Source organism: Salvelinus alpinus, chromosome 17, assembly GCF_045679555.1.
Source record: "Salvelinus alpinus chromosome 17, SLU_Salpinus.1, whole genome shotgun sequence".
In the NCBI taxonomy this organism is placed as follows: Eukaryota; Metazoa; Chordata; class Actinopteri; order Salmoniformes; family Salmonidae; genus Salvelinus; species Salvelinus alpinus.
In genome coordinates, this window is record NC_092102.1 from 45,064,445 (window position 1) to 45,078,275 (window position 13,831).

At 44.0% G+C, this 13,831-nt stretch overlaps 1 protein-coding gene across 1 annotated transcript in view; it reads left to right on the top strand.

Annotated features, from left to right (window-relative positions):
* LOC139543024 (partitioning defective 6 homolog beta-like) overlaps nt 1–12,511 on the top strand; it is a 37,584-nt gene extending 25,073 nt beyond the window's left edge. Inside the window, exon 4 of the mRNA XM_071349116.1 lies at nt 8,704–12,511. Coding sequence (XP_071205217.1) covers nt 8,704–9,584 — 881 coding nt within the window. The 3' untranslated portion in view covers nt 9,585–12,511. The remainder of the gene's footprint in view (nt 1–8,703) is intronic.
* Nucleotides 12,512–13,831: the final 1,320 nt, after the last annotated feature.

Genomic DNA, 13,831 nt, shown 5'->3' on the forward strand with positions numbered 1-13,831 from the left:
AGTCACTACATCCTTTTGGACGTGCACAGTCACTACATCCTTTTGGACGTGCACAGTCACTACATCCTTTTGGACGTGCACAGTCACTACATCCTTTTGGACGTGCACAGTCACTACATCCTTTTGGACGTGCACAGTCACTACATCCTTTTGGACGTGCACAGTCACTACATCCTTTTGGACGTGCACAGTCACTACATCCTTTTGGACGTGCACAGTCACTACATCCTTTTGGACGTGCACAGTCACTACATCCTTTTGGACGTGCACAGTCACTACATCCTTTTGGACGTGCACAGTCACTACATCCTTTTGGACGTGCACAGTCACTACATCCTTTTGGACGTGCACAGTCACTACATCCTTTTGGACGTGCACAGTCACTACATCCTTTTGGACGTGCACAGTCACTACATCCTTTTGGACGTGCACAGTCACTACATCCTTTTGGACGTGCACAGTCACTACATCCTTTTGGACGTGCACAGTCACTACATCCTTTTGGACGTGCACAGTCACTACATCCTTTTGGACGTGCACAGTCACTACATCCTTTTGGACGTGCACAGTCACTACATCCTTTTGGACGTGCACAGTCACTACATCCTTTTGGACGTGCACAGTCACTACATCCTTTTGGACGTGCACAGTCACTACATCCTTTTGGACGTGCACAGTCACTACATCCTTTTGGACGTGCACAGTCACTACATCCTTTTGGACGTGCACAGTCACTACATCCTTTTGGACGTGCACAGTCACTACATCCTTTTGGACGTGCACAGTCACTACATCCTTTTGGACGTGCACAGTCACTACATCCTTTTGGACGTGCACAGTCACTACATCCTTTTGGACGTGCACAGTCACTACATCCTTTTGGACGTGCACAGTCACTACATCCTTTTGGACGTGCACAGTCACTACATCCTTTTGGACGTGCACAGTCACTACATCCTTTTGGACGTGCACAGTCACTACATCCTTTTGGACGTGCACAGTCACTACATCCTTTTGGACGTGCACAGTCACTACATCCTTTTGGACGTGCACAGTCACTACATCCTTTTGGACGTGCACAGTCACTACATCCTTTTGGACGTGCACAGTCACTACATCCTTTTGGACGTGCACAGTCACTACATCCTTTTGGACGTGCACAGTCACTACATCCTTTTGGACGTGCACAGTCACTACATCCTTTTGGACGTGCACAGTCACTACATCCTTTTGGACGTGCACAGTCACTACATCCTTTTGGACGTGCACAGTCACTACATCCTTTTGGACGTGCACAGTCACTACATCCTTTTGGACGTGCACAGTCACTACATCCTTTTGGACGTGCACAGTCACTACATCCTTATGGACGTGCACAGTCACTACATCCTTATTCCAGATCTACTTCTAATGCCTGACACATTGGTTGTTTTAGCTTCATTATCTCCCAATGTTCTGATGGTCATGACAGAACAATAGATTTAGAATGTATGGCTCTGGGCTCTGGGTGATTGACAGTCCTGTTGCTATGTGAAGGTAATTGTTGTCACCTGATCATGGTGTCCCATTAACGCTGACATGGCCCCCTGCTCTGTATGTGACCTAGCAACACACAGGATGTCCGATGGCTCCTCCAGGGACAATGTCACCGGGCAGCGCGGTGTTCAGTGCTAGGACCCTCCTTTTCCTGAGATATAGATATTGTAACGGTAGCTTTTTGGAAATACGATTTAGACTTAATATCTGACTGACATAGGGCCCTGTGTTTTGCGCAATCATGTGACATAGCAAGATGTTATCCTGTACTTTAAGCATCATCCAGAAATTTGAATTACACAAAAATTTTAAGCAATTGTCTAAGGATGGTGCTGGACCATCTGACATAAAATGAAAATGGGACAGTTTGATGAAAAATATTTAAATAACATGTTTAAATCCGGGCATGTCACTAGTTTGCTCAAAACACAAGGCCCTATCTAAGGGCTAGGAGCTGATCACATGACCTGATTTAGGATAAACACTCCTGGCCCCGTATTTATGAAGCGCCTCAGAGTACAGTCGGAGTGCTGATCTATTATCCTGTCCATATAATCTTATTGTCTGAAAGGCTAAACTGATTCTAGCTCAGCATTTCTACTCTGAGGATTTTGACCTAAATAGTGAGTTTATGTGTTTGGGTAGAACACTGTGGTCAGTAGGTTTTATGTGTTTGGGTAGAACAGACCGTGGTCAGTAGGTTTTATGTGTTTGGGTAGAACAGACCGTGGTCAGTAGGTTTTATGTGTTTGGGTAGGACAGACCATGCGGTCAGTAGGTTTTATGTGTATGGGTAGGACAGACCGTGAGGTCAGTAGGTTTTATGTGTTTGGGTAGAACAGACCGTGGTCAGTAGGTTTTATGTGTTTGGGTAGGACAGACCATGCGGTCAGTAGGTTTTATGTGTATGGGTAGGACAGACCGTGAGGTCAGTAGGTTTTATGTGTTTGGGTAGAACAGACCGTGGTCGGTAGTGAATGGAGGTGGACTGAGTTTGAACTCCTGAACTGAGAGCAGAGTCCCTACTTTAAACACCCTGTGGGGGTTGGAAATGCAATAGTATATTCCGTTCACAGTACACGTGTGTTCATTCTGCTCCTGTCTTTACCATCCTCCCTCTAATGACTATTCAAATCAAATGTTATTGGTCACATACACATGGCTAGCAGATGTTATTGGTCACATACACATGGTTAGCAGATGTTATTGGTCACATACACATGGTTAGCAGATGTTATTGGTCACATACACATGGCTAGCAGATGTTATTGGTCACATACACATGGCTAGCAGATGTTATTGGTCACATACACATGGTTAGCAGATGCTATTGGTCACATACACATGGTTAGCAGATGCTATTGGTCACATACACATGGTTAGCAGATGCTATTGGTCACATACACATGGTTAGCAGATGCTATTGGTCACATACACATGGTTAGCAGATGTTATTGCGGGTGTAGTGAATTGCTTCTAGTTCCGACAGTGCAGTAATATATCTAACAATTTCACAACAAATACCAAATAGACAACAATCTATGTAAAGGAATGGAATTAAGAATATATAAATATATGGACTAGCAATGTCAGAGCGGCATAGACTAAGATAGTTGTCTGTGAAATCATAACGTTCAGAATATTTTTGGAATAGTTTACCCTTATAGACCCATGAAAAATGTCTAGTTGTTGGATTTGGTCCAGTATACACACAGGTCTGATGTTGTTTCTACTAAATGACTGTCAAATTCAGACTTTACAAGCCAACAAATACAACCAAATGACCTTGTACCCAACCCTAACTCTCACCCTGGGGGCCTTGTACCCAACCCTAACTCTCACCCTGGGGGCCTTGTACCCAACCCTAACTCTCACCCTGGGGGCCTTGTACCCAACCCTAACTCTCACCCTGGTGAGAGTGTTTACTTCCTACACAGTTATCACTGATTGGTTGGATTAATTATTAACTCACATATGCTAACTTACTCAATTGCATTACTGAAGTTTGAGTCACCTTGAGCATAAAGGTGAACTCATATATACAGGTGAGATGTGTAGTTTATCAGCCAACCGTTGAACAAAATGAGGAGAGACTGATCAACTGTCTCAAGACACTGAGTGTGATGGTGACCCTGGTGGCCCGGCCCAGAGGTAACTGTGATATTATGACACTGACCCCCAAAGGTACACACCAAGACAGTCACAGATTATTAGTCTGGGTCCTGAGGCATTAGCTCCATAGTATTGACTATTTACGCTTGCTTTATCGACCATAGGAAACCAGTGGTGGCGGGTTGGAGGGATAACATTTAGGAAAGGTCTACTCTTTGATCAGGGGTGTGTGTGTGTGTGTAAAAGATTAGAAATTACTCTTTAAAGCCTTGCTAGCTGCTGTATTGAGACTGTAAGCCTTGCTAGCTGCTGTATTGAGACGGAAAGCCTTGCTAGCTGCTGTATTGAGACTGAAAGCTTTGCTAGCTGCTGTATTGAGACTGTAAGCCTTGCTAGCTGCTGTATTGAGACTGAAAGCCTTGCTAGCTGCTGTATTGGGACTGAAAGCCTTGCTAGCTGCTGTATTGGGACTGAAAGCCTTGCTAGCTGCTGTATTGGGACTGAAAGCCTTGCTAGCTGCTGTATTGGGACTGAAAGCCTTGCTAGCTGCTGTATTGAGACTGAAAGCCTTGCTAGCTGCTGTATTGAGACTGAAAGCCTTGCTAGCTGCAATGAGGGTTAAGGGCCTTGCTCAAGGGCACATCACCAGATTTCACCTAGCTCTGGAATTGGAACTAGCAACCTTTCGGTTACTGACCCAACCTCTTAACTGCTAGGCTACCACCCAGTTTTAACTCCCCTTTTCCACGTTTTGTTGCTACAGCCTGAATGTATTAAATGTTGTTTTGTCACTGGCCAACACACAATACCCCAAAATGAAAATCTGAAATGTCTTTAGTCAATAAGTATTCAACCCCTTTATTATGGCAAGCCTAAATAGATTCAGGAGTAAACATTTGCTTAACAAGTCACATAAGTTGCAATAATGTTGTTTAACATGATTTTTGAATGACTACCTCATCTCTATAACCCACACTCACACAACTATCTGTAAGGTCCTTCAGTTGAGCAGTGATTTTCAAACAGATTCAACCACAAAGACCAGGAAGGTTTTCCAATGCCTCGCAAAGAAGGGCACCGATTTGGTAGATGGGTCAAAATCAAATATCCCTTTGAGCATGGTGAATTAATTCATTACACTTTGGATGGTGTATCAATACACCCAGTCACTACAAAGATACAGGTGTCTTTCCTGACTCAGTTGCCATGAGCCAAAGGTGACTTTAAAGCAGTCACAGAGTTTAATGGCTGTTATAGGAGAAATCTGAGGATGGATCAACAACATTGTAGTTACTCCACAATACTAACCTAACTGACAGTGAAAAGAAGAGAGCCTGTGCAAGATACAAATATTCCAAAACATGCATCCTGTTTGCAACAAGGCACTAAAGTAAAACTGCAAAAAATGTGGAAAGCAATTCACTTTTTGTCCTGAATACAAAGTGTTATGTTTGGGGCAAACACGACACATCACTGAGTATCACTCTACATATTTTCAAGCATAGTGGTGGATGCATCATGTTATGTGTATGCTTGTCATCGTTAAGGACTGGGGAGTTTTTCAGGATAAAAATGAAACAGAATGGAGCTAAGCACAGGCAAAATCCTAGTGGAAAACCTGGTTCAGTCTGCTTTCCAACAGACACAAGGCCAAATCTACACTGGAGTTGCTTACCAAGAAGGCAGTGAATGTTCCTGAGTGGCCGAGTTAGTCTCAACTTAAATCTGCTTAAATCTATTGCAAAACCTGGAAAATGGTTGGCTAGCAATGATCAACAACCAATTTGACAGAACTTGAAGAATTGTTTTAATAATAATGTGAAAATGTTGCACAATCCAGGTGTGGAAAGCTCTTAGAGAATTACCCAGAAAGACTCACAGCTGTAATCGCTGCCAAAGGTGATTCTAACATGTATTGACTCAAGGGTGTGAATACTTCTCTAATCAAGACATGTTAGTGTTTTTATTTTACATACATTTTTTACAAATATTATAATTTTACTTCCACTTTGACACAGTAAATCTTTGACCCCAAAAAATTACAATTAAATCCATTTGAATCCCACTTCGTAACACAAGAAAATGTGTGAAAAGTCAAATCAGTGTGAATATTTATGAATGCCCTGCAGGCTTCCTCTGTGTTTAAATCATACAGATTAGCTGAGTTTGGATTAACATATCAGTGTGTGTTTTTGTGAATATGTAAACCTATATTTTGTATGCATACAGTTGTAATGTCCAGACAGTAAGGAGGCAATGAACTTATGTTTCATGAGAACTGAAATGGGATACTCCTCTACACTTGATCCTTTGTTTTTCTGGTTGAGGGGAGGGGGGTATATCTGTCAACCTGAGGGCTGGAATCCTTATCGACAACCTGCCTGCACCCTATCCCAGAACACACACACACACACACACACACACACACACACACACACACACACACACACGGACAATTACTGATGATGCTTAGGTCCAAAGAGTTTATCCACATCACCTGAGCAAACTGCACAGTGTGTACATACACTACAACACACCACGACCTGGCCAGGGCTTTCGACTCTATCAATCACCGCATTCTCATCGGGCAGACTCTCAATAGCCTTGGTCTCTCAAATGACTGCCTAGCCTGGTTCACAAACTACTTCTCTGATAGAGTTCAGTGTGTCAAATCGGAGGGCCTGTTGTCCGGACCTATAGCAGTCTCTATGTGGGTGCCCACAGGGTTCAATTCTCAGACCGACTCCTTTCTCTGTATATATCAATGATGTCGCTCTTGCTGCTGGTGATTTTCTGATCCACCTCTACGCAGATGACACCATTCTGTATACCTCTGGCCCTTCTTTGGACACTGTGTTAACAAACCTCCAGACGAGCTTCAGTGCCATACAACACTCCTTCCATGGCCTCCAACTGCTCTTAAATGCAAGTAAAACTAAATGCATGCTCTTCAACTGATCGCTGCCCGCACCTGCCCACCCGTCCAGCATCACTACTCTGGACTGTTCTGACTTAGAATATGTGGACAACTACAAAAGAATCGGCTTCCTATTTTGCAACAAAGCATCCTTCACTCATGCTGCCAAACATACCCGCGTAAAGCTGACTATCCTACCAATCCTTGACTTCAGCGATGTCATTTACAAAATAGCCTCCAACACTCTATTTAGCAAATTGGATGCAGTCTATCACAGTGCCATCTGTTTTGTCACCAAAGCCCCATATACTACCCACCACTGCGACCTGTATGCTGTCGTTGGCTGGCCCTCGCTTCATATTCGTTGCCAAACCCACTGGCTCCAGGTCATCTAATAGTCTTTGCTAGGTAAATCCCCACCTTATCTCAGCTCACTGGTCACAATAGCAACACCCACCCGTAGCACGCGCTCCAGCAGGTATATTTCACTGGGCATCCTCAAAGCCAACTCCTCCTTTGGCCACCTTTACTTCCAGTTCTCTGCTGCCAATGACTGGAACGAATTGTAAAAATCAATGAAGCTGGAGACTCATATCTCCCTCACTAACTATAAGCATCAGCTGTCAGAGCAGCTTAACCATCATTGCACCTGTAAATAGCCCACCCAACTACCTCATCCCCGTGTAATTTTTTTTCTTCTCCTTTGCACCCCAGTAACTCTACTTGCCCATTCATCATCTGCACATCTATCACTCCAGTGTCAATTGCTAAATTGTAATTATTTTGTCACTATGGCCTATTTATTGCCTTACCTCCCTAATCTTACTACATTTGCACACACTGTATATAGATTTTTCTATTGTGTTATTGACTATACGTTTGTTTATCGAATGTGTAACTCTGTCACACTGCTTTGCTTTATCTTGGCCAGGTCGCAGTTGTAAATGAGAGCTTGTTCTCAACTGTCCTACCTGGTTAAATAAAGGGGAAATAAAAATGTCATTCATTCTAGAACATACATACACTACAACACACCGTGGGATACGAGAACACGTCATTCATTCTAGAACATACATACACTACAACACACTGTGGGATACGAGAACACGTCATTCATTCTAGAACATACATACACTACAACACACCGTGGGATACGAGAACACGTCATTCTTTCTAGAACATACATACACTACAACACACCGTGGGATACGAGAACACGTCATTCATTCTAGAACATACATACACTACAACACACCGTGGGATACGAGAACACGTCATTCTTTCTAGAACATACATACACTACAACACACCGTGGGATACGAGAACACGTCATTCTTTCTAGAACATACATACACTACAACACACCGTGGGATACGAGAACACGTCATTCATTCTAGAACATACATACACTACAACACACCGTGGGATACGAGAACACGTAATTCATTCTAGAACATACATACACTACAACACACCGTGGGATACGAGAACACGTCATTCATTCTAGAACATACATACATTACAACACACCGTGGGATACGAGAACACGTCATTCATTCTAGAACATCATAGCCAGTGGGAGGAAGAGGAGACAGAGAGCGATACGGGGGGGGGGGACTGGGGCACAACCCAGGAGGGAATGAACGTTATGATATTAATGTTTGGCATCCGTATGCTGGTGGTTAACCATTAGAGAGCCATGGCCCTGCTTCTCGCTCTTCTTAGACCTTTGATCGAGTCTTGATCCCTGTCCCTGCTCTAAGCCATGCTCAGGTGAAAGTCCAGGTATGTCTCAGAGCAGCACAGTTACTGTGAGTAAGCCTCTGAAGAATTCTAAAAGCCCTACCATGAGAGACCGGAGTCGACCTTAACATTTACTACACATGAAGAATAAGCCCAGGGAAGAGATGGGGAAAGCCCTGTAACAAGGCGAGGGAGGGGCTCTAAGATGAACCCTAGGCCTCTGGCTTGGAGCAACACCATCGCTTTTGCATAACTACAGTATAGTCTGAGGTAGAATGTCAGTAATGATTTATAGTTCCACCATAATGATCAGTAAGCATTTACGGTATGAGATTAGATCCTGTATCATGTGATATTGATAGGGTTCTGATGCATTGTTCTCTTCCCTCCCCCAGAGGAAGCCGACTACTCTGCGTTTGGTCTGGACTCTCTGACCCGTCCCAAGAAGACAGTCCTAGCGGCCATGTTGCTACGGCCTGATGCCAACCGGAAGAAGCCCCTTGTGATCATCAGCCTGCCCAGGGATTTCAGGCCCGTCTCCTCCATCATCGATGTGGATATCCTCCCTGAGACACACCGCCGGGTTCGCCTCTACAAGCATGGCCAGGAGAAACCGCTGGGCTTCTACATCCGAGACGGCTCCAGCGTCCGGGTCACGCCCCAGGGCCTGGAGAAGGTTCCTGGGATCTTCATCTCCCGCATGGTGCCTGGGGGCCTGGCTGAGAGCACTGGCCTGCTGGCCGTCAACGACGAGGTGCTTGAGGTCAATGGCATCGAGGTGCAAGGCAAGTCTCTGGACCAGGTGACAGACATGATGATCGCCAACAGCCACAACCTCATCGTGACGGTGAAACCGGCCAACCAGCGCAACAACATCGTACGGAGTGGCGGAGGGGGCGGGGCAGCGTCCGGGAGCTCTGGGCACTCGTCCGACAGCGGCACCAGTTTCTACGGCTACTCCTCCCCGGGCACTGCCGTGGCGACGACTCCGGCACACATCATCCAGAACTTCCATCCAGAGGAGCTGGAGAGTGATGAGGATGATGAGGACCTGGTGATAGAGGTGGACGGAGAGGCCATGCCCATCCCACGGACCTCCTCGGCCAGCTGTACCATACCCTTCATTCCTCGCTACGTGCCCCACCTGGACCTCCGCACCACCAACGGAGCCCTGGCCTCCCACAACCGCTCCGGCTCACTGGGCACGCTCAGCACTGCCGACAGGGGCCTGGAGGGAAGGAGCTTAGAGGAGGAAGGCACCGTCATTACACTGTAAACACACGCTGTCGTAGTTGCACAGTATTTACGGGAACGCAAACACATAGTCTTACATACACTGAAGCGCACCCTCATGCATACACAAAGAACGACAACATCCACACATGCGTGCCATAGTATCGACACCGCCCTCCCTATGCTGTCTGACAGACACATTGATTACCATGGTGTTTTGTGTGGAGGAGGAAAGTGACTCTGCCTCGGAGAAAGGCCTCCGACTTCTCATTGACAACCATAAAAAGCACTTGTTTCTATTTCGTGAGGTGGAGACTGTGTTTCTATGGTCTTCCACTTGAGGGCAGCAATGAGATGCTACACTGTTGTTTTTAATGAATGAACAAAATGAATGGATGAATGAATGATTGCAGATATCTTTAGGTTCTGACCTTTCCCTAGCTATTCTACCCTGGTTTGTTTGATAGAGGAAACTACATTTCACAATCTGCATTTGCCTTGTCACTTTGCAAATGACAACAACCACTCCCCTAGGCGAATCACAGCTTGTGATTTGGGAACAAAAGTAATGGCTTCTATCCTACATGTTACCATACTAACTAACAAAGAGTAGAGGTCTGCAATAATACTCCGATTTTAGTCTGAGGAGAAACAATATATATATGGGTCTCTCTTCATGGACCTGGACATGATTAACCACTATTCCTGTGTTCTCTCCCCAAGCTTTTAATGTTGATAATCACGAGAGAAAAAACTAGAAGCAATTTATGCGAAGCAACTGAAGTTACAAAAATCTCTCCAACATGGTTAGAACTATAATTTTGTTATCATGGATTGTCATTCCTTGTATCCGTAGATCTGTCCATGGGTTTGAGAGTGGTTTCATTTCTCTAAACCCCATCCTTCAGCCATCTACCAAGATAGTGGCGGGGAGTCAGTTTTGTTTGAACCGCAGATTGCCGCTTTAAATATTTTCATGCTATTTCTTTTACTGTTTTATTTCAATCTAAACTGGTTCACTGTATGATTTTTTTTATTTAGTTTATTTAATAAGTATCTCAATTGACCGTCACGGACCAACACCTCATCTGACAGGTGTGCTGTCACTGCCTGGATGAAGATCGGTCTTATTTCTCATCTAACTTCTCTTTCCTCACGACAAGGGCTATTTCCCCACTTCGTGTACATAGTGTGACAGAATGTGATTGTAAATGTGATTCTCTGAGAACTATGACGCTTCACTCATCTCAGCATGTTCTCTCTCTCGCTGGCTCTCTCATCTGTCTGGTTTGGGAGGATGTATCTTTAACAACAGATGGTGGCTTTCCTAGTTTTCCATCTCTGAGTTCACTTGGATGTGGCCTGAATCATTCACATTTGAAGAGTGTCCTCACTTCATGTACAGTATTTATTCACTATTTCATGGTATATTTTTTTGGAGTAACCCTCAATCCGATCTTCAACAGAATGTGATACTGGTATAGATGAACAGTTGGACCGTGACACTGAGTACTACACAGATGTTACGTAACTTAGAGCTCGGACACTAATGAACCCAGCGAGGATGGGTGGGACTATTATAGAACCCTGTCTGCAGGAAGAAGTTAGATTATTTTGTCTTGCACACGCTCTCACACATACCGTCTCTGTGTTTGAGTAAGGTGGAGTTTGTCTAGTGCTATGCATTATGACTTGTATCAGGTGAGTACAGGTCTATTTCCACTTGTTCCTGGTCACATGACATCACCTGATGACTGTACCTACCTGTTCAGGAAGGTCAACACCAGCAAGTTCATTAGAATGTCAGGAGTGTAGAGCCAACAGACTTCCCCAAAACACTAGACAGGATAGTACTGCACTGCAGAACATCCTCATTCCAATAGATTGTAGTTTTATTCTGTGTGTTTAGTTGCCAGTGAGCTGTTGTGAAGTATAATGGGAATTTAGACTAAGTCTGTACTCAACATGTAAACATTAATAGAAGCTAACAGACTCTACTGAGAGCAGATGGTGCATTGATGTCCATCATTTCTCCTATTGCTTTTTGCAATACTCTCTGATGGGGAAGCAAAATGTACTGGGAACAGTTGCCTCACTCACCCCCCTCTCCCCTCCTCAGTCTGACTGCAATGGGTCTTACCTGCAGAAATACCTGATGAGAATCCTAAACACTGGATCACTGTAGTCAGACATGCCATCTACTCAGAATAGGGTATCATGGGAACTCAACTCCCCCCTCCCTATCAGACATGCCATCTACCCAGAGTAGGGTATCATGGGAACTCAACTCCCCCTCCTTTTCATACTGTGAGGTACAGTACTACTCTATTCTCTGTTATGGTACAGGGTGTAGAAGAGTTGGGATTGCTTTCGCTCTCTCCCTCTCATTCCAAACAGTTCTGGAACATTCACGGCACGATGAGTCACATTTTAGAATGGACATTTTTTATTTTATATATGTTAATTTATTCTTGTTTTAACTACACAGGACATGGGGATCATAACCACAACAACTATTTATTTTATAATCACGTTTCAGTATATTCCTTTTCATTGCTAAGTCAGTAAACATTTTAATGCGTTATAACTGATCCACTGTGTTAATTAATGTTTTCTTTTCATTTTCTAATCTGTTCCTTTTTTTTCTTTTTTTTTTTTAAAGTTATTTTGTTATTGTTTTTTTCTGTACAAGCAGCTTCTAGAGGTGTAGATTATGACACTTTTCCTGTACTGTGAATTCCTCTATTCCTGGGAGAGACCTGCATGTTTCAGAGAACACTAAACAGGCTTCGGAATTTGTTTTGTGTCTGTACCTTTGTTTTGACAGATAATGAGCAATGATTTTTGTTTGTCAGATAAATCAAGGTATAGATTTGTACTGAAAATTGTCAGTATTTTCTTATTGATAGTATATGATGTACATTTTTATCACATTTTAATGAAAAAGTAATAAAGAAATGTATGAATTTAGATGCACTTGTATAATTGTTGATTCCATGAGCTGTAAATATATTCAGTGATTGCCGCGTTTGTTTTATAAGTTTTGTTTAATGACTAGAAAATACAAAACATGCATTTAAATAACTTGACATATTTTTCAACAACCAAAATGAACAGAAAATGTGTAAGTTCGTATATCAGTCAGAGTATGATGGGACTAATGTTACAGAACCCAGTCAGACAGGCTAGATGGGATTAATGTTACAGAAGCCAGTCAGACAGGCTGGATGAGACTGTTATAGAACCCGGTCTCCAGGAAGAAGTTACTCTTTTGCATTTACATTTAAGTAATTTAACCGACAGTAATCCAGAGCGGTTTACAGTCAGTGCATTCATATTAAGATAGCTAGGTGGGACAACCACATATCACAATTATAGTAAGTACGTTGTATCTCATTTAGTAGCTATCAGCAGTCAGCGCTAGTAGGTGGGAAATGTCAAGTGCTAGTGTTTAGATAAGGAAAGTCTCTTTTTTTGTTTGCGGGGGTGGGGGGGGGGGGGGGGGGGGGGTGGTGCTGTGGGATTATTTAAGATGCTCTTTAAAGAGGTAGGGTTTCAGATGTTTTGGGGAAAATGGGCAGGGTATCTGTCCTAGCTTCAGGGGGAAGCTGGTTCCACCAATGTCAGGACAGAGAAGAGCTTGGACTGAGCTGAGCGGGAGCTGCCCTCCCGTAGGGGTCGGAGGGCCAAGTGACCAGAGGTGGCAGAACGGAGTAGTCGTTGGGGGGAGCCCAGAAAACAAAGAGTTGCAGTAGTCCAGACGGGAGAGGACAAGTGCCTGAATTACGACCTGCACCTCTTCCTGTGTGAGGTAGGGTCGTACTCTGGATGTTGTAGAGCAAGGACCTGCAGTACCGAATCACTGCTTTGATGTTTGCAGAAAACGACAGGGTGTTGTCCAGGGTCACACCAAGGTTCTTTGCACTCTGGGAGGAGGACACTATGGAGTTGTCAACCGTGATGGAGAGGTCCAACCATGATTGAGTGGTCTTTTGTCTTGCCCACATTCTCACACATACCGACCCGGTCTCTGTGTTTGAGTAAGGTGGAGTTTGTCTAGTGCTATGCATTATGACTTGGATCAGGTGAATACAGGTCTATTTCCACTTGTTCCTGGTCATAGAACATGTAATAACAATATAAGCCATTTAGCAGACGCTTTCATTGAAAGCAATCCCGGGAATCAAACCCAATACCTTGGTGTTACAAGCACCATGCTCTACCAACTGAGCTATGAAGGGCCACATGTACTGACCCCTAATGACTACAACTGTTGTAGTTCAGGAAGGT